The 25,830-nt window shown below is 35.1% G+C and overlaps 1 protein-coding gene and 1 long non-coding RNA gene across 2 annotated transcripts; one reads left to right on the forward strand and one right to left on the reverse strand.

Annotated features, from left to right (window-relative positions):
• Nucleotides 1-7,483: 7,483 nt before the first annotated feature.
• On the forward strand, nt 7,484-7,835 carry LOC120169756. Its single transcript, XR_005520691.1, has 3 exons — nt 7,484-7,521; nt 7,601-7,702; nt 7,799-7,835. It is a non-coding gene; the product is annotated as an uncharacterized LOC120169756 (long non-coding RNA).
• Nucleotides 7,836-12,895: 5,060 nt separating this feature from the next.
• Nucleotides 12,896-14,032, reverse strand: LOC120169585. The gene has a single exon (XM_039177702.1). The coding sequence runs from the start codon at nt 13,973-13,975 to the stop codon at nt 12,911-12,913; it is 1,065 nt and encodes a 354-aa protein (XP_039033633.1). The 5' UTR covers nt 13,976-14,032; the 3' UTR covers nt 12,896-12,910.
• Between the last annotated feature and the right edge of the window lie 11,798 nt (nt 14,033-25,830).

The following is a 25,830-nucleotide window of genomic DNA, read 5'->3' on the forward strand; positions in this document are numbered from 1 at the left end:
ACAAATCATCTTTTACAAATCAATTAAACAATCAAAAAATAATAATAATTCTTATTTCTTCATCAATTATTGAATCAATGAATCAACAACTTTGTGACCCCGTACATCCATTTCACGCAGCTCACTTAAGGATTAACCTGCAGAAACCAACATTTGCTCAAACAAGACTTCCTACACATCTAAAACCTACAAACAGCAAATTATTGAATTCTAGGTACTTAACCAAACATTTTCAAACCAAAAGGAGTATATGTTAACAAACTTGCATTTGACTTACCAATTAACAATGGACACTTTCATAACGCGGATGCAGGTAGGCAGCGTCTCGAATATATTGCTCTAGCCATATAATGCCGAAACCACAAGCCTACTGCAGCTCTATCTCTATCAGTGGGAGGTAAAAACTCTGTGCTTCTCGTCGTCAAACGCGCCAAGCAAAGGCATACGAGAAGACCACAATCCCCTCTGGCTCCCGGCGATTGCCGTGGCGCGGTCTCGTCTCTGACAACTGTGACATTGAACTTCTTTGGCTTCTTGTATCCAGAATGACTCCAATACTTAATCTCATCCAAGAATTTAGCCAAATGAGAGCTCCATCCCTTGAAAATATCTCTCAAATCAGACAGTGATATGTAATTGATCATGCTGTCATACACTATTATCTTCAGGGATGGGAGCTGAAGTTGGACGAGAAGCCAGTGACGACGTTCCAAAACAGGGATAAACACCTGCGATCATAAGTAATAATTCATTTATTTGCGCACTTATTTATGAACACCTTTAAAAAATTTAAAAAATAAACACTAACCTTATCGACCTCTCACCATACAGGATAAAGTTTAGCTTGTCCATTGCCCAACAAAAATGATTCATCTCGTTGATTCTTCAAGTGAACTGCGTGAAAAGCCGTCGGCATTATTGTATATAGCGAATTTTTTTAATTTTTCCTAAGCTTCCTTATTATTAGTAGACGTGACACCCACGCATCGATATGCTGTTTTACAAAAAAAATACATATATTAGTGAATTACATTAATTTTTAAACAAATTAATCAAAATCATATATAAGACAAATATAAGACTTACCTCCCCATCCAAATAGTCACTGTCTTCAACCCCTAATAGCACACCCCACCAAGACCGATCAAGCAACAAAAACATTTCATCGTTGAGTTTGCTGATGTCAGTGTAACACCCTTGGCTCCGCTCATGTAGATAAAAATCAACTGCGGTCTTAGCCCAAAGGGTATTATCCACAATTGTTTCCGGTAGTTGTCTCCTCTCCACTTCAGATACCGGAAGGGTACTAGCCGGTAACTCATACGAGAGCCAACTCTCATCTATCATGTCCGGAACCGGTGGGGGTTTCTCAATACTTCGATATATTACCCCATGTGAATCGGGCTCTGGAATTGTGGGAGAGACCTCTTCAACGATGACAGTGGCCTCTTGAATGGTGGGGGGGAATCTTGAGGGAGAATAGGGGCCTCTTGAACGATTGGAGGGGACTCTTGAGGGATGACCGGTGAGTCGGGCTTCTTCTTGCGGAGTCTTCGCACCATTGGGGTGAACGGAGACGTAATAGCACGTCCACACCGTCTGATGCGTGAACTCCGTCGTGCAAGGAAAACCCGACGTAAAGCATCCACCTTATCGGGCCGCTAAAAAAAATTAATACATAAATCAGTAAATAAACAGACATGATATTAAACAAAGACAAATATGTTTCAAACTAGCATTGTATTCACCCAAATCATTACTATCATAGTTCACAAAATGCTCAGATAACATTCCAGAAGTAAGCACTTATATAAACATTTAAAAGGACAACATATATAAACATTCCAGAAGAAGAATAGTTTACTTTCGCAACACGAAACTTAAAATCGCAACGCGAAATGACTATCGCAACGCGAAAATGGCTATCGCAATGCGAAATGAAAATCGCAACGACAAAATCGCAACGCGAAATGAAATCGCAACGACAAAATCGCAACGCGAAACACAAATCGCATTGCGATTTTCATTTCGCGTTGCGATTTTGTCGTTGCGATTTCATTTCGCATTGCAATTTTGTCGTTGCGATTTTCATTTCGCATTGCGATAGCCATTTCCGCGTTGCGATAGTCATTTTCGTGTTGCGAAAGTAAACTATTCTTCTTCTGCAAATTGAAACTTGAATGGATTGCATTACTTCAACCAAAAGACAAAAACAAAACCAAAAACAAATACTAACAAAAACAGTTTAGCAGTATTGGCAGCAACCGAATGAATTACGAGTATGAAAAATCTTAAACTTACCTCGTTGCGTAGAGTATGAACCTCATTCTGCAACGATACTACCATCTCACGTAGAGCGGCTACCTCACCGCGTAATGTAGACACCTCAACACGCCATGCACCATCGTCTTTGCGTAAAGTACCGACCTCCTCACGCAAGGCATTGACCTCATCACGTAACTCCCCTAACTCATCCCGTTGAGGTGGAGGTGGAGAACAGGGAGATAAACGTCGTGGCATATTTGCCGTCGCCTATCTTGCGGTGATGGTGGAGAAGAGGCTCGATGATGTGACAGAATAGGTGATGGCTGTCGTTGTGGAGGTGTATAGCCGGGTCGATCAGATGATGGCTCTGGGTGAGGTGATAGCTCTGGGCGAGGTGATGGCTCCCGAAGTGGAGGCTGCTCATCAACCGTTCCATCAAAAAAAACGCTTACTAGCTTGCCACCAATCAGTGGCAAGCTCAGCTTCCGTGGGTGTCAGCCTCTGTAGAGGAGTGTTGGCCTCCTAACAATATAAAAGCTCAAACAAAGTTAAACGTGTACTAGTAATAACTTGTTTATAAACATATGGTAGTATTTATGTTAACTTACATTATTTATTGTCGTATACCGTAGTAAATCTTCCCATTGCAAGGTCCGTTTCCTCTTCCAGGAAATAGCCCTGGGAATATCATTTGAAGTTTTTATTGCATATGTCTTCATGGCGGAAAGGCCTCAAATATCCAAATCTACAAACAATATAATAACAAACATTAGTAATTGTTAAATAATTACTTATAATTTTGGAAACATCATATAAAATTCTTACCTTAAAGGCCCAAATAAAGCCTGTCAAAGTGTATTTGGAACCATCGCCATGCAAACTTTTTCGATCATCCAAGGCAGACGATCACTTATTCCATGTAGCTTTCCATAAATACGAGCCCCACGGAAACAGGTTCCACGCATTTAGGTCTTCTACCAATTTGATTAGATCATTTGGAATAGGTTGTCTGGCCTCTCTGCCTAAAAAGCCGGCATGCAAAAGAATTAGAAGGCATACTCGGACAACGTCGACGTCATCCATCCGAGTAAAACCATCTTTATTATTCAACAATCTTGTCAGGTCTTCTACGTGTAGACTCGGCCTCTCCAGCTCAGGAAAAACCCGGGATAGCCATGATGGGCGGGTAATGTGTCTAGTGTACCGACCTACATCATCGTGTCCGAAGCGTAGACCGGTGATTAAGCAAAACTCCTCCCGCCCAAAACACGTATACGCCGGTGGAAAATCAAACCATATCTCTTCATCACGACGTTGTATATTCTCTGGTAGATCGCTAGTCATGGTTTGAAGAAACAGGTGTGTCAACATCACATCTCCACCGGGATGTTGTACTTTCAGCCATGGCCCGAAGCATGTATCCTCAAACATTTTTCTTTGTGCAGGTGAAAGCTTCGACGCAATTATTTTGGCCAGGCTGACTTTATTTCTCAAGGTCAATTGAGCCGAATAAAAGTTCTACAAAAACAATAAACATACTAAATTAGATATACCAAAAACTACACTGTGAAGATATACCAAAAACAATAAACATAAAGAGTAGTAGTTTATTCTTCAAACTTAAATTTGCAACACTGTGAATTTCGTATTTGTCTTTGTTTTTTGGTTGAAGTAATGCAATTCATTCAAGTTTCAATTTGCAGAAGAAGAATAGTTTCTGAAAATGAAAATCGCAACACGAAAATGACTATCGCAACGCGAATTTGACTATCGTAACAAGATAATCGCAACGCGAAACTAAAATCGCGTTGCGATTTGCATTTCGCGTTGCGATTCTCGGTTGATTTAATAAGCAATCTAAGTGAAATGGTTAATCTATTATTGAAATTACCAGTAAACTTATCATCAATTTCAATATGAAAAACCTAATAATAATGCAAAAATTTCAAAAAGAAAATAATTAAAAAAACTAACCCTCGTTGGTTGATTTGGTTGATTTTCCATTTCTGATTGTGAGGGTGGCTCTGAGAGATGGAGATAGACGGATTTCGTCGGAGATGGGGACGGATTTCGTCGGAGATGGGTGAGAGAGTGAGAGATGGAGATGGGACTGAGTTGTGATTTTAGGTTTTAGGTTATGAGTTGCGATTACGGGATATACTGTGGACGATTCAGTGTTCCAATATATTAATATTCGTATTTGGAATTTAAAAATAAAATACTTGGCCAGGATACTAATGGCGCTTTGAAAATCGCATTGCGATTATGTATTATCGCGTTGCAAAAGTCAGTATCGCGTTGCAAAAGTAAGTATCTCGTTGCGATTTTGTATTATCGCATTGCGATAATCAGTATCGCATTGCGATTTTCCCAATTCGCGTTGCGATTTACTTATTCGCATTGCGATTTTCCCAATTCGCGTTGCGATTTACTTATTCGCATTGCGAATTGGGAAAATCGCAACGACACTGTAGACCATCGCAACGCGATTTTCAACTATCGCATTGCGAAAATGCAACGCGAATTTGCGATAATGGAGATCGCGTTGCGAATTAGCGATCGCATTGCGATTTTGTTGGTCATTTTGGCAAATCCGGAAAAAGTTGGTTAAAATCGTATATTATATGGGATTTTTGGTCACTGAGGTTATTTTCTCTATTTAATATTCTTAGGCTCTATGCATGAGATAAATGCAACATAATTACAAATATTTCTAAGAGAAGATCGAGTTGTTACCCCTTTTGATGGATCACCTATAATTTCACCATCCTTGACATAGTTGTACTCTCTTGGATAAGATACTTCCCTTTCTTCAATGGTTGGATTCTCAAGAGGATCATGAGTTTCCTCATTTTTTCGTTTCTTCCTTTGATGATGGTTCTCTAACGTCATGTCTAACATCATTTGTATTTATAACACCTACATCATCATTCACACAAGAATCCTTCCTCGGAAGGGGATTATCATCGAAAAAAACATGTATAGACTCTTCTACAACTAAAGTTCTTTTATTAAATACACGATAGGCTTTAGAATTTAAGGAATAACCCAGAAAAATTCCTTCATCACTTTTAGCATCAAATTTTCCAAGGTTTTCTTTACCGTTGTTTAAAACAAAACATTTACATCCAAAAGGATGAAAATAGCTAATGTTAGGCTTTTTATTTTTGAAAATTTCATATGGGGTTTTCTTTATAATTGGCCTAATCATTACTCGATTTACAACATAACAAGCGGTATTTGTGGCTTCCGCCCAAAAATATTTTGGCAAATTATTTTCACAAAGCATGGTTCTAGCCATTTCTTCTAAAGTTCGATTTTCCTCTCAACAACTATGGTTCTAGCCATTTCTTCTAAATTGCACAGCGATTTACAGTGGTTCGACTTTCTCAAACAAAGTCTACGTCCACTACCTTAGCTATCCACACTAAGGATTTTCCAACAAATTCACTAATTTGTTCTTTCTTTTGAGGCCAAAGAGATAACCTTACAAAATCCCTCAAGAGTATACCCCAACTCTTGAGAACACTCTTTTTCCCAAAGAGAAGATTACAAATTTGCAAACTTACAAGAAAACCTCACAAGGTAAGATGTTTGCACAATTCTAGAACAAAGAAAAGAACACTCAAAGATAAATACAATTGAGTACAAAAGTGTTCTTGAAAGCAAATGAATATTGGATGAAAAATAGGCTTGAAATGCTCAAACTTGAGGTTTAATGCTTTCTCTTTGATTATCTCTTGATTCTAGTTGCTTGATGTTTCTTATTGTTTCTTCTTGTTGATCAATGGCTTCAAAACTTGTTTAAATACTCCTTGAATCAATTCTGAACGTTGGTGATAATTAGTGGAGTCAATAGAGCCGTTTAAGTGTGAAAACAATTAATTTTTCTAGGTAGAGCGTCTCATGCATCGATGCATGATCAAGGATGCATCGGTGCATTCGTGTAAAATTCAAATATTTTGACCGTTGGAACACTTGATGCATCGGTGCACCAAGTGTGCATCGATGCATGAAATGCATTCGATGTTTGAAAAATAGCCTGGTGCATCGATGCATGGCTTGTGCATCGATGCATCAAATGCATTCGATGTTTTGAAAATATTCAGAGTGCATCGATGCATGGAGAGTGCATCGGTGCATGGAATGCATTCGATGTTCAATTAATTCATCGATGCATCGATGCATGGACTGATGCATCGGTGCATGCCTTTGAATAATTGATTTAAGGCTTGTTTTTGGTTCAAAATACTTTGTGAAAATTGTTTCAAAAATAGTTTAAGTACAAATCACAATTTTACACATTTAGTAAGGATTAAAATTGATCTTGAGAAACTTGGAGTAATAATTTGATATTCGGTTAATTGAATCGAATATAAATTTGTAAAATCATTTGTAAAATCTTAAAATTCATTTAACTTAATTTGTTATATCGAAATATCAAAAATGTTTTCAACATTCTTGAAATTGTTGAAGAAGAAGTAGAAATTCAAAGTAATCTTCGAAACATTATTTAATACTTTGTTCATTTTCAAAACTGGCATTTAATAATTTATTATATAGTTGAAAATGTTGGAATGCACAAGACTCGAGGACGTACAACTTTGAAGGAATTATACCAACTTCGTCCTGGGCATCGTGTCAAAGTTTCAAGAAATGATATCGGTCAACCTATTGGCCCAGAATCACGTCTTCTAGCAGGTTACTTAGGCATAGTTGGACGTAACGTGAATCTGTTACCGATCAATTACGAGTCATGGTGCGAAATGCCTAATAGTAATAAAAATCAAGCGTTGGATTTTGTTAAGGTAATGATGTCATTATAATAGATACTCTATAGAAATTCAATACTAATTTATACTTACGGTGCATACTTATTTGCTGTATAGGAGAAATTTTCTTTAGAGGTCTCTGACGATTATGTGAAGCAAGCGTTAAGGAAGAGATAGAGGGACCACAAGAGCTCCTTAAATAAGAAATACTTCAAGAATGATCTCAGCCTTGAAGAGAAGTTGTAAACAGTCCCACCAGGAATGCTCAGGTACCAATGGGAAGATGCAATCAGATTTTGGAATTTAAAAAAATGACAGGTATGATGTATTTTTCAGAAATAATTGTAACAAATTTTAAATCATCATTAAAAGTGCTTGTTTGACATTGTAGGACCGAGAGTATGTTGGTGTTGCTAGCAGGCAACAAAAAAATTTTACGCACACGGCTGGATCAAAGAGCTTTACTTGTATAGCTCATGAGGATGTATTATAGATCATTGAAATAGCTTTTTGTATTTCATGTACATACTAACTCATAGTAATTATATTATGGTATATTGTAGGAAAATACATCAGGTTCTAAAGTTGGTCGAATTCAACTCTTCGATATGACACATACAAAGAAGGATGTCACTCCTATGACTGTTGACGCTGCAGAAATTATGGTACGCTTATTAGGTAGATGTTTTAAATTTACCTAACTTTATTTATATTTGTACCATGACATTTTTATTTTAATTAATTATTCACTTCATTATTAGGAAAAATTGAGGGAGAAAAAGGCGGAGCATCATGCTACTGCTTCGAGTCAAGGTCTTGTTAATGATGATGACATTGAAAATCAAGCTATTAATGATGTTTTGGGTCCTGAAAGATATGGTCGGGTGCGCTGTCAAGGATCATTCGTTACTCTCACCAAATATTTTGGTTCCAGCTCATCACAGTACATGTCATCACAATCTCGATCTTCCCACCACGAAGTTAGTCGTTTAAAAGAAAAGTTGGCTGAGATGAATTAACAAATGGCAACTTGAAAGCAGAAAATGAAGGAAAGGAAGCAGAGAGAGCAGCAGCGGAAACAGAGAAAGAAGCAGTGGTAGCACAGAGAGAAGCAGCATATCAGCAGAGATGTGAAGAATTTTAAAAACGACTCAATGATATGATGCTAATGATACAGAAAACGCAACCTCAGAATCCACCATCGTAGTCTCATTTATGTTATGAGAATTCTGTTAATGTTACTGAACCTTGTTTAACTGAACTTATATTACATTAATGAAAATTTATATTTATTATATTGGATTTGATGTTGTTTGTTATGGTTATAGAGTTTGATGTTATTGTTGTTTTGTTTGTTGGATAATGGAACAGGTTGGAAAAACAGATTTGGGGTAACCAAGCATTATTTTTAGAACTGTTAAATTCTGTGTTATTTAGCGGCGTTTGAAAAAAAAGGCCGCAATATACCATACATTTAGCGGTGTTTGTATACTAGAAATGTCGCAATATATCATACATTTAGCGGCGTTTGTATACTAGAAACGCCGCTAATTGTTAACCTTTATTGCGTCGTTTTCGATACAAACGCTGCTAAATCTGAAAACTTACTACGACGTTTGTGGGAAAAACGCTGCAAAATATCAAAACCTACTGCGGCATTTTTAAGTAAAACGCCGCTAAATCTCAACACCTACTACGGCTTTTTAGGGAAAACGCCGCTAAACATCAACACCTATTGCGGCGTTTTTTCTAAAAAATAACGCTAAATAACAACACCTATTGTGGTGTTTGTTGTTGTCACCTATTGCGGCATTTGTTTTTAAAAAACGCCGCTAACTTTAGCGACGCTATTTTCAGCGGAGCTTTTTGCGATGTTTGTCATAACGCCGCATGTGTTTTTAGCGGCGCTTAAAAACGCCGCTATAGGTAAAAAAAGCCGTAAAATACCTCTTTTGCTGTAGTGATGGTTTTTATATATAGTTCACATGTAAATTATACTATATAGTATATATAGTTTATATATATAATATATAGTATATAAATATAAACTATAGTTTATATATATATTATGTACTATATAAATAGTTTATATAATTCACTAATAAACTATATATATATATATATAGATCATATGTAAACTATATAGTTTATATATATAGTTCATATGTAAATATCAACTATAGTTTATATGTAAACTACAGTTAGTATATAAACTATATAGTTTATATGTAAACTATAGTTCATATATAAATATCAACTATAGTATATATATAGAGTTCATATGTAAACTATATAGTTTATATATACAGTTCATATGTAAAGTATAATTCATATGTAAATATCAACTATAGTTTATATGTAAACTATAGTTAGTATATAAATTATATAGTTTATATGTAAACTATAGTTCATATATAAATATCAACTATAGTATATATATAGTTCATATGTAAACTATATAGTTTATATATATAGTTCATATGTAAACTATAGTTCATATATAAATATCAACTATAGTTTATATGTAAACTATAGTTAGTATATAAACTATATAGTTTATATGTAAACTATAGTTCATATATAAATATCAACTATAGTATATATATAGTTCATATGTAAACTATTTAGTTTATATATATAGTTCATATGTAAACTATAGTTCATATGTAAATATCAACTATAGTTTATATGTAACCTATAGTTAGTATATAAACTATATAGTTTATATGTAAACTATAGTTCATATATAAATATCAACTATAGCATATATATAGTTCATATGTAAAATATATTTCATATGTAAATATCAACTATAGTTTATATGTAAACTATAGTTAGTATATAAACTATATAGTTTATATGTAAACTATATAGTTTATATATATAGTTCATATGTAAACTATAATTCATATATATAGTATATAAATTTAAACTATAGTTTATATAAATAGTATAAAATATAGTATATAAATATAAATTATAGTATGTAGTTTATATCATATTTGTCCAATTTAATCCTCCAAATTTTATTTGCATATAAAATTGACCCCTACTTATTACTTTTTTCTATTTTTTAATTGGCCCATAACTTTTTAAATGGGTATAATTTAGTACTTTTTTGTATTAATTTCAACCTCACAATTTAAAATTATTTCGATTTGATCCCTCATCAATGTGCATTGTTTAATTTATTTAAATTTTTATTTGTAATTTCATATTTGTTCAATTTAGTCCTCCAAATTTTATTTTCATCTGAAAAATTTCATATTTGTTCAATTTAGTCTTCCAAATTTTATTTGCATCTGAAATTGACCCATACTTATTACTTATTTCTATTTTTTAATTGGCCCATAACTTTTTAAATGGATATAATTTAGTACTTTTTGTATTAATTTCAACCTCACAATTTAAAATTATTTTGATTTGATCCCTCATCAATGTGTGTTGTTTGATTTATTTAAATTTTTATTTGGAATTTCATATTTGTTCAATTTAGTCCTCCAAATTTTATTTGCATCTAAAATTGACCTATACTGATTACTTATTTCTATTTTTTAATTGGCCCATAACTTTTTAAATGAGTATAATTTAGTACTTTTTTGTATTAATTTCAACCTCACAATTTAAAATTATTTCGATTTGATCCTACATCAATGTGTGTTGTTTAATTTAATTTAATTTTTATTTGTAATTTAATATTTGCTCAATTTAATTCTTAATTTTTTTATTTTTCATAAAATTGAACCATGATTATTTATATTCTTAGTACTTTACTCTAAATCATATACAATTACATATTACAATTCAAAATTCGCGAAAGACGAAAATAATTAATCCAAAAATAAAAATTAACCCAATTTAAACTCAATCTGTATCTGATAGAGATCCAACCTGAATTTTATATGCCAATAATGTGACCCGATCTAAACGATATCCTCCTGAAGTCCATCCGAACTTGAATTAACCTGCTTTTTAACTACTCCAAACCTGAACTGTTTTGAATCCAAACTGAAAGTAACTCGAATTGTATCTAGTGTCGAATCAACCTGAAAATGACCTGACCTGATTTGACCTGGACCTGACCTGATCCGAGTCGAAGCATCACATTTACCTGACTTGACTTGTATCCAATTTTACCCGACCTGATAGGATCCGACTGAAACTTGAACGATTACCCGATTTTACATCCCTAGTTTCATCGCACAACAAGAGGAATAGTTGCTGAAGTCATCACCGTACAATCGTCCATTCTTCTCTGCAATCATTGCTTGAAGCATGAGATTCGCATGGTGGGTGATCAGGCGATCTTTCGCCGTCCGAATTTTGATCGACGTTGGCAATAACCAATGGTAATAAAAGGATTGAAATAAATGGTTTTCAAGATTTTGAGATTTTTTTTGTAATTTAAAAAAAGTTTAAGTTTTTTTAATAATAATAACTTTAAGTATTTTTTTAAAAAAATAAATAATTTTTTTTGTAAATACTTAAAAAAAAGTGACGTTGAAAATGTTCAACACCTATTTCGAAAAATTCTTTAGACGCCTAAAATTAACTTTATGTATAATTGAAACACCTATTTAGTCAATAAAAAAATTTTGATTTCAAATCCAAAAATATTGTTAAACTATCCTAAATTGACATGTTTTTATTTATTTTTTTGTTTTTATAGAGTTAAGATTTTTAAACATATAAAAGAACGTGTTCACGAACACTAGCGATGGCAACGGGTCAGGCTGGATCAGATTTTTTGTTAATACAATCCAACCTAAAATATATATATCCTCAATCTGAATCTGACCCGACCCGAAAAATATATATTCTCCACCCTACCCAACCCAACCCGAAGAGCATATTTCTTCAACCCGAATCCGACCTGACCCAAAATTTTAAAGTATAAATATGATCTGACCCGAAATAAAATAATTGCCTAGTTTTAAAAAAAACTATAAAGAGATGGGAATTATCCATAAATTTATATAAAAAATAAGTATTATTCTCGGGTTGAGTAAAAGATTTTTCACCCTCCCCAAACTCAACCCGATCTCACCCCCTATATAAGATCCGACCATTTCGGGTTGGATCGAGTCGAAATCCATCAATCTCAGGTTAAATTGTCATACCTAACGAACACTAAACGTACCAAAAACAAACACTTCCGAACAGAGTTTCAAAAAACGTTTCGAAAACGCGATTTCATCCGCAATATAGCGGTTTCGCCGCCGTCTGAGTTACCCGCTACACCCGCAATAGCGCCCGTGACGGCCACAATCACGGTAAACCCGAAATGACCGAAATCGCGACCGCGATTTGAAACCTGCTTCCAAATATAAACAAATGAACCAAACACAAACGCTTCCAAATATAAACAAACGAACAATAACAAATTATTAAAAATTTAAACTATCACGAACGGAGCATGAATGCCTTAAAAAATAAACAAACGAATACAAACACAACCAAATTCGTTTAAACCGGATTCATTTACAACCCTAACCAGAATCTCTTAAGCTTCTTATGCAAATGGTTCAGCATTGAACATTCCCACCTGACTTGATCTGTAAAGCAAATGGTTAAGTTTCTTATTGCATGTTTTCACATGCTTCCCTATTGACACTACAGCTTTTACCTACAGCGCCATAGAAACCACCAAATCAACCCAATTTACAATTGAATTATTCGCTACTCACACAAGCTACTGATTCAATACCTTGGTAATATATTGAGGTCGCAACACCGTAATTTAGTACTGTGTTCAATACTCAAAGATTCAAAACGAAATTCGCATGCAAAATTTAATCTATTTTGTAGCATTACCAATCCAGACATGAATTTCTGGAAAACAAAACTTACATTATCATTATATGACAGCAAATTCAAGGCCCACCAGCTCCTTTCAATGCTTTCTTCAACTCCCCGCTCAAATCCCCTTCCACTGATTTCTTCTCCTTGTTTCCTCTCTCCATTCTCGTTTGATTTCTTCTCATTGTTTCCTCTCTCTCCGTTTTCGGTTTGCTGATTGAAGTTCTTTCGAATTCTCTATATTTTCCCATGGATATTTCATGCCTGAGCTCCTCCACGGCTCTCCTCAGTGACCCATTCTCGGATTTCAAAGCTTCCAGCTGTCGTTTGATTGTATAACACACTTCCGCCGCGTCGGAATTAGGGCCAGCCTCTGGACCCGATTTACTGGCGGTGGATATATCCTGCTTGGATTCAGTGCCGTCCACGTGTTCGATCCCGATCTTTTCCATCACCAAGAATGGAATCTTCGCCAACGAAAACCCAGTCTTTGGATCGGCAATTCCGCCTACACCACTCTTCATCTCCGATGGAATCCTCATCCCCCAACGGAATTTCACCAACGCCTTTCCCTTAACCGGCACGGCCGTCCTCGCTGCTATCTCCATTCCGGAGAGTATCCCCGCGAAATCCTTCGAATTGAAAGCCGCCAGTTTTCTTTTATCGGCAAAGAACCCGATCGAATCGCCACTAACAGCAGGAAAATCCACCACTTCAATCAACGAATCGTCCTCCAAAACGCCGCCATTGCTAGGCTTCACGGCTTTATCGAAAACAGAAGACTGCGACTTCTTGATCGAGAAATCCCCAAACTGGGGTTTGAAGTGAAGCATAAAGCTAGGGTTTCCACGGCCAAGGAGGTTAAACTCGGCACTCATGAGCATGGAGCTGGAGACGGGGGAACCAAAGGCTCCGGTTCCAGTCTTGATGATAAGAGAGAAAGGGCTCCACGTGTCGTTAGGACGGTATGCAATCTTGATGGACGGTCCAGATTCGAAGAAGGTGGAGAGATTTAAGGCGAACTCCTTGGAATCGCCGGCGACGATCCCCGATTGAAAGGGCGGGCCTAAGATGCTGAGAGGTATTTTGGCTCTCAAAACTGGCTTCTTCTCTTCACGAAATTTCAATGAAGCTTTCATCTTTATTGTTTCTACCTTAAAACCCTAAGTTGAAATTAGCTTATCAATTGTATTTATAGCAAAAATTGCGCCAATTTGTGAGGGTGGACTGTTTGCTGTTTGGGATTGGAGAAGAAAATGAAGGAAATTACAGAAAGTGAAAGGAGGGTGGATGCGTAATTGCCGGAAATCAACGGGGTAATTTTATTGCTAGGAGTAACGTTCAACCCCCACCAAGCTTTCTCTCTGCTTGGATTTGTAATTTTTTAGGATAAACTACGTATTTAGTCATCCTATTATCACATTAGTTTTGTTTTGGTCATCCAACTATTTGTTTTTCAAAGGAATAATACCAAAATTAGTCCCCCAATATTTACCAAAATAGTCATTTGGCTCTTATTCCTTTTTAGCATTTTTTCCCCAAAATATTTTATTTTATGAAAAATATCCCTTCGTGATGAAATCGATAGTTAACAAACGATTTCAAAGTAAAGGCTTTTTACTCTAAGATAAAACGTTGAGAGTTAAAGTGCTCCAAAAAAAATAAAGGTCAAAGTGACTATTTAGTCAAACGTTAGGACAATTTTGCTCTAAAATGAAATGTTGGGATTAAAATACTCTAAAAAAAATATGAGCCAAAATGACAATTTTGGTAAATATATGGGGTTAATTTTGATTGTATGTCTTTTTCAAATGATACTTAACATTACATTTTGATTCCATTTTGGTTATTTTCCGTTAAAAATAAACAAAACTACTGATGTGTAATTTTTTCTTCAATGATGATCTGACATTATCTTATGGTGATATCTTAACGTTATTGTTAATTTTTTTTAAGGCGGGTGACCAAAACGAAATCAAAATATAAATTTAGTTATTATTTTGAAAAATTTTAATTGAGTAATTAAAACAGAACAAAATAATAATTGAGTGACTGAATATGTAATTTAACCTTTTATTGTGAAAATTGGCGACATATTTTTGAATTTCAAATTTCAAAAATTTTATAACCCAAGTTATTTATGTAGCATAAACTTCAATACCATACCTTTTTAAAAGGGTAAATTACAAATTTACTCACTTAATTTTATTCTTTCTTCTATTTTATTCATTGTATTTTTAATTTTTTTCAATTTAATCACTCAATTTTATACATTGAAATTGTTTTACCATTTTCTGAGTAACAACTTTATTATATGGCTTATTTTAATAATAAAACCAGCCACGTGGATACAACTGACCAGTTTAAATTTGTTTATTTCATGTTCCACTTTGTTTGGTTACAACTATCTTCTTCTCTAAAATGAAAATTGAAGGAATCGAAGGAGACGCCTCTGTGGGCGGAGCACACCGTTAAACATAGAATCCGACGCCTATAAAAACTAACGAAATCAATAGCAAATCCAAAAATATTTTTTAAGGTAGATACATTTGTATTAATAAAATAAACTTTTTTGTATGAAATAAGCACCAATAAAATTTTATGATATACATTTTAAATAAAATTAACAACTAACACAAAAAATTATAGATTTAAAACAGACACGTGCCCACCATGAATAATACGTACATCCGCCATTGGACGACATACTATTTTGCGTGGATATGGACGTAGAGTCGCTTGTTGAAATGAAAACAACCGGAATCACTAGATTGCATTCCATAAAGCAAGCCATCCTTCTCTTCTTCAACTCTAAGCTCACGATCACCGCTTCGCTTTCACCGCTCTCTCCAAAATCGCCTCTTGGGTGCTTTCCTCTCAACATCACCGCTTCGCTTTCGCCATGCTTCCCCCCTTGCTACTTTCTTCTCCATTATTGGAACTGCCTTCCATTCTCTATTAAGCATAGGCAGACAAGGTTGTGGCTTGTGCTAAGCACTTTATAGGCGATGGTGAGACAACTCATGGCATCAACAAAAACCACACTGTGATTGACATGCATGCATGGGTTGCTTAGCATGTACATGTCTGCCTATGCTTAATCGATTATCAAGGGTGTTTCAACTCTCTATCACCGTTGGATCAAGACCTTTTGGACGGAACCTTTGAGAAGAGGAAGTTGCAACGGCAGGAACGCAATGGTCATAGCGTGAGCTTCGTTACGATCACATATATAAACGGAGAGGAAGCACCGACCCTTGGTGGAGCTGTTGACGGTAAGAAGATTTGACTTTGGGTAATTGATTTTTACTCTTCTTTTAACTTTTGTTTTCTGACATGTATTTTAACAATAAAAAATATTTAATTTAAACCAAGTCCTGTTAGAAAATTAAGGCTGAGTGAAAAAAATTAATTTATAAAGTTTAGTAATTAAATTGAAAAATTAAAAATATAATGAATAAAATAAGAGAGAATAAAATTCATAGGAAAATTTACCCTTTTTAAAATATGTTTTAATTAACATACATCATAGGAAAATTTACTACTACTTTTCGATTTAAAAAATGGTAAACTACACTGTAGATCACTAAACTATGATTAAAAATCAATTTGACCATCAAAGTTTTAATTGAATCAATCAAACCACTCAATTATATAAATGTTTCAATCAAACAACTGACCCGTTAATTTTTAACGAAAGTGATTACGTGTACGTTAATAAAATTGACATAATTCTATATTTGATCATTAATATTTACATATTCTATCAATCAAGCCACCTGTCGATATCTTTCTCAAGATTTTCCCACAACTAAAACAATGGCAGCTTCTATTTACAAACTTGCCACTCTTTTCCTATTTTGTATCATCCCTTCTTCCTTCTGCGAGTTGGTTCAAGAGTAGCCTCTGGCGTTGAATTACCACAATGGCTCTCTTTTAAAGGGAAAAATCGCCATCAATCTCATCTGGTACGGCAAGTTTACCCATTCCCACGCTCCATAATCGTCGATTTCATCAACTCGTTATGTTCCGCCAACCTCAAGCTTCCTTCGGCATCTTCATGGTGGAAAACGACTGAGAAATACAAGAGCGGTTCATCCACCTTAGTTGTGGGCAAGCAAGTCCTCCTCGAAAACCTATGTTGCACTGATACGGATACGAGGACGGATACAGGGACGGGGACGTAAAATGACAATTTTTTAAATTATAGGGTACGACATATAAAATAATTTTAAAATTATAAATATATATAAAAAATCATAAATAAAGTTAAATATCAAGATTCAAACCACAACATTAAAATGTCAAATTTCAAGATTCAAACCATAATATTAACTCTAGAGTAATAAAATCCATAATAAAATCATAATATTAAAGTGTCAAATCTTAAGACTCAAACCATAATATTAAGTCTAGAAAAATATTAAATCAAGATCAAACATTGTTAACATCTTCCGAGATTAACTGACTCTCTAAATCCGGCTCATCAAGCAAGTTGTATACATTGTTAGAATAACGTATAATATAGAAGAACAAATAAAATATATATGTTGTATGCATGTACAAAGGACTGCTAATATCAACACTACAACTACTAGAAAAATAAAAATCAACACTATTTAAAATCTCAACTCAACTATTTCTACTCTTGCCAAAACCTACGACCTAGACATCACAAACAGAAAAACCCACTGTTAACCTATAACCATTCCCTAAACCCGAAGCCCTCTATTCAACATACCCATAAAACAAACCTCACGCCCAAACAGTAGCTAGAAACATTCAAAGAACGAGAGGTTTACCTTAAACCTGAATGGATTTTGGTTCCTAGCAATGCGGGGGAAGGCCTCTGGATTATGAAGGTAATTTTTTTCTTTCTTTTGGATGCTTCTCCCTAATCGTTACTGGTTTGGTTATTGTTGATTTTTGCTCAAATGGGTTCTCTCATTACTGCTGATGGTTGTTGGTGATGTTTGCTTTTTGGTTCTGCTGATGACTGAGCTGTCTTCAATTTTTTTCTTCTTCTAAATTCGCCTACTTTATTTCCCCTTGTGCCAACTTTCTTTTTTGGGAATTATGTTTTCTTCATCTCCTTCAACTGTAGTGAGGCGGAAATAACAGAGCCTGGGTGTCGCGACCGTCTTTCGGGTTGTTCCAGAATTTGGCTTCGACTTGGAATAAAATATTGGAGTCACCACCGATCATTTATTTTTCGTAAAAAATTTGGTTGATCGGATACCATCTTACCTGATCTACGTTTTACCATAAATATGTCGGATTCGGGAGTCGGTTACAGTCAAGGAAGGATTAACACCCTTGAACTGCCCTTTCGGTACCATTTAATTTATCGGTTGTCTTAATTACGAAAATTACAATTTAAATTAAAATTTAGAGATTCGATTCAAATTACTTACCTTTAATTGATTAAAATTATCCTAAAAAATCATAAATAAAGTAAGAAAATAAAACAAACAAACACAAAGAGTTAGTATTAAGATTGAAATAAAATAAATAAATAAAAGGAATGAAAAAAAATCAAATTAAAAATTAAATTGGAAACAATTAAAATTTATGGGTCGAATTAATCTTAAGAACGAGCTGCAAGAAAAAAAAACTTAAGGGATTAAATAGCAAAAATAAAAAATAAAGTACTAAAATAACACAAACGAAAAATTAAAGGATTAAAGTAGAAGGATCTAATAAATATATATGAACAAATAAGATCCTCAACAATCAATTTAAAATAAATACATGGCCTAAATTGTAATAAAATCTAATTATGTAGATTAAAATGCAAAACATAAAATAATAATTAAATAAAAAATAAACAAGGATCCAAATGAAAAATAAAATAAAATAACAATGGCTAAATAAAAAACTAATAGTGACTAAACTAAAATAAAAAATAAAATAAATATCATAATCAAATGATACAATAACTGATGCTACGGGGTCTAAATTAAAATAAATGTAAACATGATGTCCTAAATAAAATACCATAAAACATATAAATGACTAAAACAAAATAAGACATGATATGTAGCCCAAATTGAAATAAATAACAAAAATGCCAATTTTAGTAATCTAAATAAAACACTACAAGAATATAGGGACCTAAAGGATGTTTACCCATGATTTAATGCTCCAAACGTTACTTGGGCTAAAGAAAAGGACTCATACAGTGATTTAGTCTTAACTTAGTGACGAGAATAATATGTATTTCCTAAATTTAGAGGACTTATGCGTGATTATACCATGAGTTAGTGATAAAGCATGAAGCATCTTTAGAACCTAAGGACCTATTTCCAAATTTACCCAAAAATTAAAAAAACACATAACCCCACTTTTATTATTTCCAGTACACGCTGAACCAAAACCAAAATCAGCTTTCCCTTTCCCTATTTTCAATTCTGCCCTTGTTTCTTTAATCCCTAGCCTTCTGCTTTCTTTTCCTTCACCATCGCGACAGAGCAGCCATGGCGACCAAATATCCAGTGAACCCGAGAGTTACACCGACCACTCGACTTTAGACCCGACGACGGTGACACCCATACTCCGACGAACACCGAAGCAAGGTAACCTAACTCCCTATCTCTATTTTAATTATTTTTTAGAACTCATGGAATTTACGTTAACTACGAACAAAATTACAAATTAAAATTCTTATTATTAGCTGCATTCGAATTGAACAAATAAATTAAAAAAACTGAAATATAAACTGAAATACCTTAGGATTGCTGAAAAAAATCTGTATTTTATTGTTATTTTCCTTGCTGAAAAACCGAGAGCAACTGTATCCTACAATTGTTTCTCTTCGTTTCTGTTTTTTTCCCCCTTTCATACATGCATTCAACTTTTTTTTATAACCAAATTTACACTGATTTTTTATATTTTAAAATCGTGCAACTTGGTTGGTGTGATGATGCTTTGATTTTTTTAGCTTATCCTCTAATAGTGGGTGGCAATGACAGCGGCAAGTGGGCATAGGATGGCTGGCAGCTTCACGTGGGCATGGGTGTAGTGTTGTGAATGAGGACAAAATCTGGGGTCTACAGCTGCCCCTCTTTGCACATTCTTGTGTTAACAAGAATAGGGCAAAGACGAAAAAGACAACCAGTTTTTGTCCGGTCCTTTCTTGTTTTGAGACTTGATACATTTATTGGGGAGTAACTGTAATTGGGCTTCAGCCTGAGCCTGAAATTGGGCCTTGGTCTTCTTCTCGGTTAAAGATCTCGGCTTGAAAATTCTTCTAGAAGGTAGTTCCTCGTTGCTACCATGCAGTTGATATGCCTCTGAGATGAATGAAATCGAACTCGAAAGTCTTGATGTTGGTATATAACCCTTCTAGCCTTGAGTTATGCTGTAAAAGATGTGTCTTTAAGCTGAGTGTAAGAACTCAAAAGGTCTTTTGTTAACAGATAACCCTTCTAGCCTTGAGTTTTGCTATAAATGACGTGCCTTGGAGCTGAATGAAATCGAATCTCAAAGGTATTTGATGACAGATAGCTCTTCTCGCCTTGAGTTTTACTGCAAATGATGTGCCTTTGAGCTGAATATAATTGAACTTGAAGGTCTTTTATTGACAGATAACCCTTCTAGCCTTGAGTTATGCTGCAAATGACGTGCCTTAGAGCTGAGCGTAGTCAAACTCAAAGGTCTTTGGTTGGCAGATAACCCTTCTCGACTTAAGCTATACTACAAATGATGTGCCTTGAGCTGAGTATAATCAAACTCGAAGGTCTTTTGTTAGCAGATAACCCTTCTTGCCTTGAGCTAAGCTGCAAATGAGCACGATATCATTCGTCGTGAAGTTGAAATCGTGAATGACCCATTCATTGTGAAGTTGAGCCTCGAATTGGATATCCTTCGTCGTGAAGTTGAAATCCAAGGGTTGCATTGATGCTGGTGGACACGATATCCTTCGTCGTGAAGTTGAACCTTGAATTGGATATCCTTCATCGAGAAGTTGAAATCCAAGTTAAGTTGCATTGTTTCGAGGCCAATATCCTTCGTCGTGAAGTTGAAGTTGACTATGAAACTGGAAAGTTTATTGACAAACACTCCCTCTCTGAGTTGGATATCATTCGTCCTGAAGTTGAAATCCAACCTAGAGATAGATGATGCTTGTGTGTACGATTCCCTTCGTCATGAAGTTGAAACCGTGGATGTGTGGGCATGATATCCTCCGTCATGGAGTTAAAATCATGGATTCGTGGGTACGATATCCTCCGTCGTGGAGTTGAAATTGTGGATGGCCCATTCGTCGTGAAGTTGAGCAACTTGAATATCCTTCATCGTGAAGTTGAAATCCAAGCTTGTGTTGTTTCGAGTCCAATATCCTTCACCGTGAAGTTGAAATTGGCTCTGAAACTGGAAAGTTTATTGACAAACACTCATTCTTTGAGTTGGATATCCTTCGTCGTGAAGTTGAAATCCAATCAAGAGATGGATGCTGCTCGTGTATACGATTCCCTTCGTTGTGAAGTTGAAACCGTGAATGTATGGGCACGATATCCTCCATTGTGGAGTTAAAATCGTGGATCTGTTGGTACGATATCCTCCGTCGTGGAGTTAAAATTGTGGATGTGTGGGTACGATATCCTCCGTCGTGGAGTTGAAATCGCAGATGACCCCTTCATCGTGAAGTTGAGCATTGACTTGAATATCCTTCGTCGTGAAGTTGAAATCCAAGCTTATGCTGTTGCGAGTGGACAAGATTCCCTTCGTTGTGAAGTTTGGCTTCGAGTTAGATATCCTTCGTCGTGAAGTTGAAATATACTCTCGAGCAAATTGTGAGCTCAATATCCTTCGTTGTGAAGTTGAAATTGACTCTGAATGAAACTGGAAAATTGCTTGTTGAGTACAATATCCTTCGGTGTGAAGTTGAAATTGACTCTGGATGAAATTGAAAAGTTGTTTATTGACAGACGCTCCTTCGCTGTGAAGTTGAGCACCCACCATCAATTTCTAAATGTGCTTTTGAATCGAGTATCTTTCTTCTTGAAGTTGAAACTTGAATCTAAAAGTTGCAAAAAATATGTATAAAAAATGATGAATGTGATGATCTTAAGTATGTCTAAGATGCATGCAACATGAATTAGTTTTATCTCCTCGTGCTTTGTCTGCTTGTTCCTACATGTGGAGGAAATGCCTTCAGAAGATCTGATCATTTGTATCAGGATGTTGAATCCCCAAATATGCCACAATATTCAATGTTGAATCTCCAAATATGCCCCAACATTTACTGTTGAATCTTTAAAGATGCCCCATTATTCCTCATTGATTGCTTCAGCACTAATTCTAAGCATGAGCTTTGTGTCTGAGAGCCACATGTCAAATACCAAGATCCACCCCAGAGAGATTGTCTTGTTTGAAAAGTGTTTTTCTTCTTCTTTTATTTTCAAAAGTTTTGAAAATGTATTAGAAGAGTTTTGAAAAATGTTTAATCAAAAGTTTTGAAAATATTGCCCCTTTCTAGGTTTCACATTTAAGACAAATCATAAAACTAGAGTTCATTGGACATCAAAGAATTAATTACACTGTTAATCCTTCAATAAATTATAGCTATTTGACAAGTGTCAAGATCAAAGCTATCTTTGGGAAATAGTTAAGAAAGGAAACAATAAGAAAGTCTCAAGTTATTGTGTTTGGTCAATGGTTTGGCCTTCTTATTTCTTTGATGTTTACTGATCTGATGGGGTAGCTTGTATGCTCATCTACTGGACGTGTTCACCGGCTCCCTGCTCTTATCGTCACACATTGTGCGATACCTTATCAAGTAATTTGTGCGATTGCCTCAGCTGCACAATTTTTACATTCAAGCCGCCTTTTCAGGTTTTCAACTCAAATCCTCTTTTGGTTTCAAGATGTCATTTAGAATTTACGTCTTGAACACCCCTTTGTTATTTTTCTCTATCATGCATTAAAGATTTTAGAAAACTTTTTGCAAATAAAAATTAATCCTGATGGGCAGGATGAAATCTGAAGATAATCTCTTATGTTTAGAAATCCATGTATGATTAGAAGGGACTTTTTAAGGCACGTAATGTAGGTCATGGTTCATGGTTATGAAAGAAAAGGATAAATAGGCCCAAACAAGTGTTTCAAGGTATTGAACCGAGGATCAATTCATTCTGATGCTTTCAATCACGTCTTGCTCAATTTGAATATGCTCGTATGTCTCTCTCTCGATGCTCCATAAACTTCGTGTGAAGTGATTCTGGAATAATTGTGCTTGATCAATCTCATAATTTGAAGCTTGATGCGTCATTTGAGTCGATTATCGTTTTTTTCCTTTTTTTTCGATTAGATCTTCGCACTTGACATTTGGTTCTCCTTTTGATATCTCCTCTGATTTTATGTCTTCACTCATGTGAGCAGATTTCTTCCATCTTGCCCCCCAGTGTGGGGGTGATCCTTGGTTAGGGTTGAATCAGAAGAAAGAAAAAATACTATAGGCTCAAAAGGGGACAACAAAGGATATATATATATATATGGATAAATGAAACAAAGCCGTTCATCATCTCATACACAAAAGTCTTCGCAGAAGAGGTATCCCCAGGGGGATAGATTTTCAGGATTAAGTTTTATTCACATGAAAAAATGTAATTAATGCATGATAGAATTATTTCGAATTAATTCTCCTTTCTGCTTCTTGTTCCCAGCATGCCTCAATTGTACAAGCTCGTCTTCAGAAAATTGATGAGTGATGCCCCAAGTTGTGTCTTCTGGTAGGAAGGTTCATGTTCAAGTGAACATCTTGTACCTAATGCCTTAGGTTTTATTGGTAAAAAAATGTTGGGTTTACGTCTAAAAGAACGATGATGTGACTTTATTGACTCAAAGGTTTCGGTATGACTCTTTATATCTCCATGAATTATTCTGGGTAAAAAAATCGAGGGATTTTTTTTGTTTTGTTTTTTTAACAGTATAAGAAAGGTCTGATCTTGCCATATGTCAAAAATCTATAATTCTTGAAGAATTAAAAGAATATTTAATTCATTTAATATTCAAAGAACTAAAAATTAAAATTTGCTCAATTATTTCACCTTAGAAGGTAGCATAAATTCAATCATTTAAAGGATTAAGCAAACATGAAATATCAAAATACGTTCAAACAAAACAATGCTATCAATACAAATGGTAGATGTAATGCCCCCTTATTCGATTATCCATACTCCTGAATCCATCAAGTTTTGAATCTTGCGCTTCAGTGCCTTATAGTTCATAGAGGAATGTTTGGAGCTTCCTATGTGATAACTGTGCACGATATCAATATCGTAACCCTCGGGATATAAGGACTCTTTTCTCAGATCATCTTGGCAGGCTTGGCCATACAATCAGCTGATCAGGCTTCCACTGTACTGATTTCAGTTTTAATTGATAAAATCTTTCTTCCATGTAGTGTCACGTGATTAAGAACACTACCTCGAATCCTCCATGAAGAAATTTCATGTTATGAACATGCTTAAAAATGAAATATATATGCAAAAATGCATGAAATACTCGAGGCATTGATCCGAAAACATGCTTGTTATTATAAATAATCCTTATTAGGGACAAAAGTGTTTTATCTTTTAAGAGACAAAAATATATTGACAGCTTCTGACATGTTGACTAGTCTTCTGCCTTCGTCTGTCACCGGTTGAATAACCTGTCAAACCGCTCCGGCTTCTCTGGATAAACCGTGCAAATGTTAACCTCTCCAGATTCTCTGGATGAACTGTGCAAATGTTGAGTTACTTTTTTACTGGTCCAAGAAGTCTCAAATGACTGCATCTCTGCATTTATCTTTTATTGAACCTGTTCCCATCGAATACGTCATTGGAGCCCTCAATTGATAGGAACTATGTGAAGTTAATTTGTCTATTTCTTGAATTCATCAGCAATGGTCTCCAATTTCAGCTATCGTTTTGCCATTGTTATCTTTGAAGGGACTCCCAAAATCAGTAACCTTCATCTTGCTCCTGCAATCTCTGCCAGTCAGTTCTTCAAATATAGGCTTTCATTGTGATTGATGTAAACCCGGTTCATTGTGAGTCCTTTATAATGAACCAGAGTGATATACTCTTCAATTGTGGGCACAACGTCTTCTGGATCGAATGTGACACATAATCGCCTTGTAGACTATCCCCTGTATTTTCATCTCTTGTATTACAACCCCTTTATCTATTAATGCAAATTATTTACGTTTAACGAACACGTTTTTATGGATCAACACCTCTTTTAAATGATGTAAATAATAAACAATAAAATAGAACAATAAAAAAAAGGGAAAATGAAATGAAAAAAAATTAGTGAGATAACGATAATAAAAAAAATAATAATGAAAATAAAAAGTCCTACCCCACATGTTTAGTATTCCTACTCGTACATGATCTCTATCCCGCAAGTTGATTTTGAACAAGTCCTAACCGCATAAATTTCTAGTTCACATGCTTTGAACATAAAATAAGGCAGGAAATGAACTCAAAATAGCCTAGGGTTTGAAATGAGGTTTTGGGGTGACTATAATTTTCTGTAGTCTCTCGGTTTAGGTTCTAAAAAACGGTACCCGAGTTCTCCTTGCCGGTGCCCCCTTGGGCTTTCCAGACCCTTAGTCCTAAACCCATCACAGGCTTGTGTGGACTAAGTTAAACTCGAGAGGACACATTTCCTTATGCCCGCACGGTGAATAAATTCACACGAAGACATAAGGTATATGAATCCCGAAGGTTACTTGCTAGGCCCGCACGGAGAATAAATTCTCACGAAGGCGTCGCTTTCACCCCCACTTAAATAGGGTTCGGAGCTCGGGTATAGAGCCTTAGAAGAAAAATCTTTAAGGTCTGAAATCATTAGAAAACAGTTAGTACAACTATTTACTTGGAAAAAAAATAATCAAAGATAAATAATTGGAATCGAATAAATAAATTAAAATTTAAACTTGTAATTTTCGCTAAAAAAGACAAACGAAAATTAATTATGGCCTGACTCACTTACCTATTCCCAGCGG

Source organism: Hibiscus syriacus, unplaced genomic scaffold, assembly GCF_006381635.1.
Source record: "Hibiscus syriacus cultivar Baekdansim isolate YM2019G1 unplaced genomic scaffold, ASM638163v2 tig00111769_pilon, whole genome shotgun sequence".
Taxonomy (NCBI): domain Eukaryota; kingdom Viridiplantae; phylum Streptophyta; class Magnoliopsida; order Malvales; family Malvaceae; genus Hibiscus; species Hibiscus syriacus.

Excerpts from the sequence above, each read along its gene's own strand:
- LOC120169585 (XM_039177702.1), bottom strand. The coding sequence starts at position 13,975 with ATGAAAGCTTCATTGAAATTTCGTGAAGAGAAGAAGCCAGTTTTGAGA.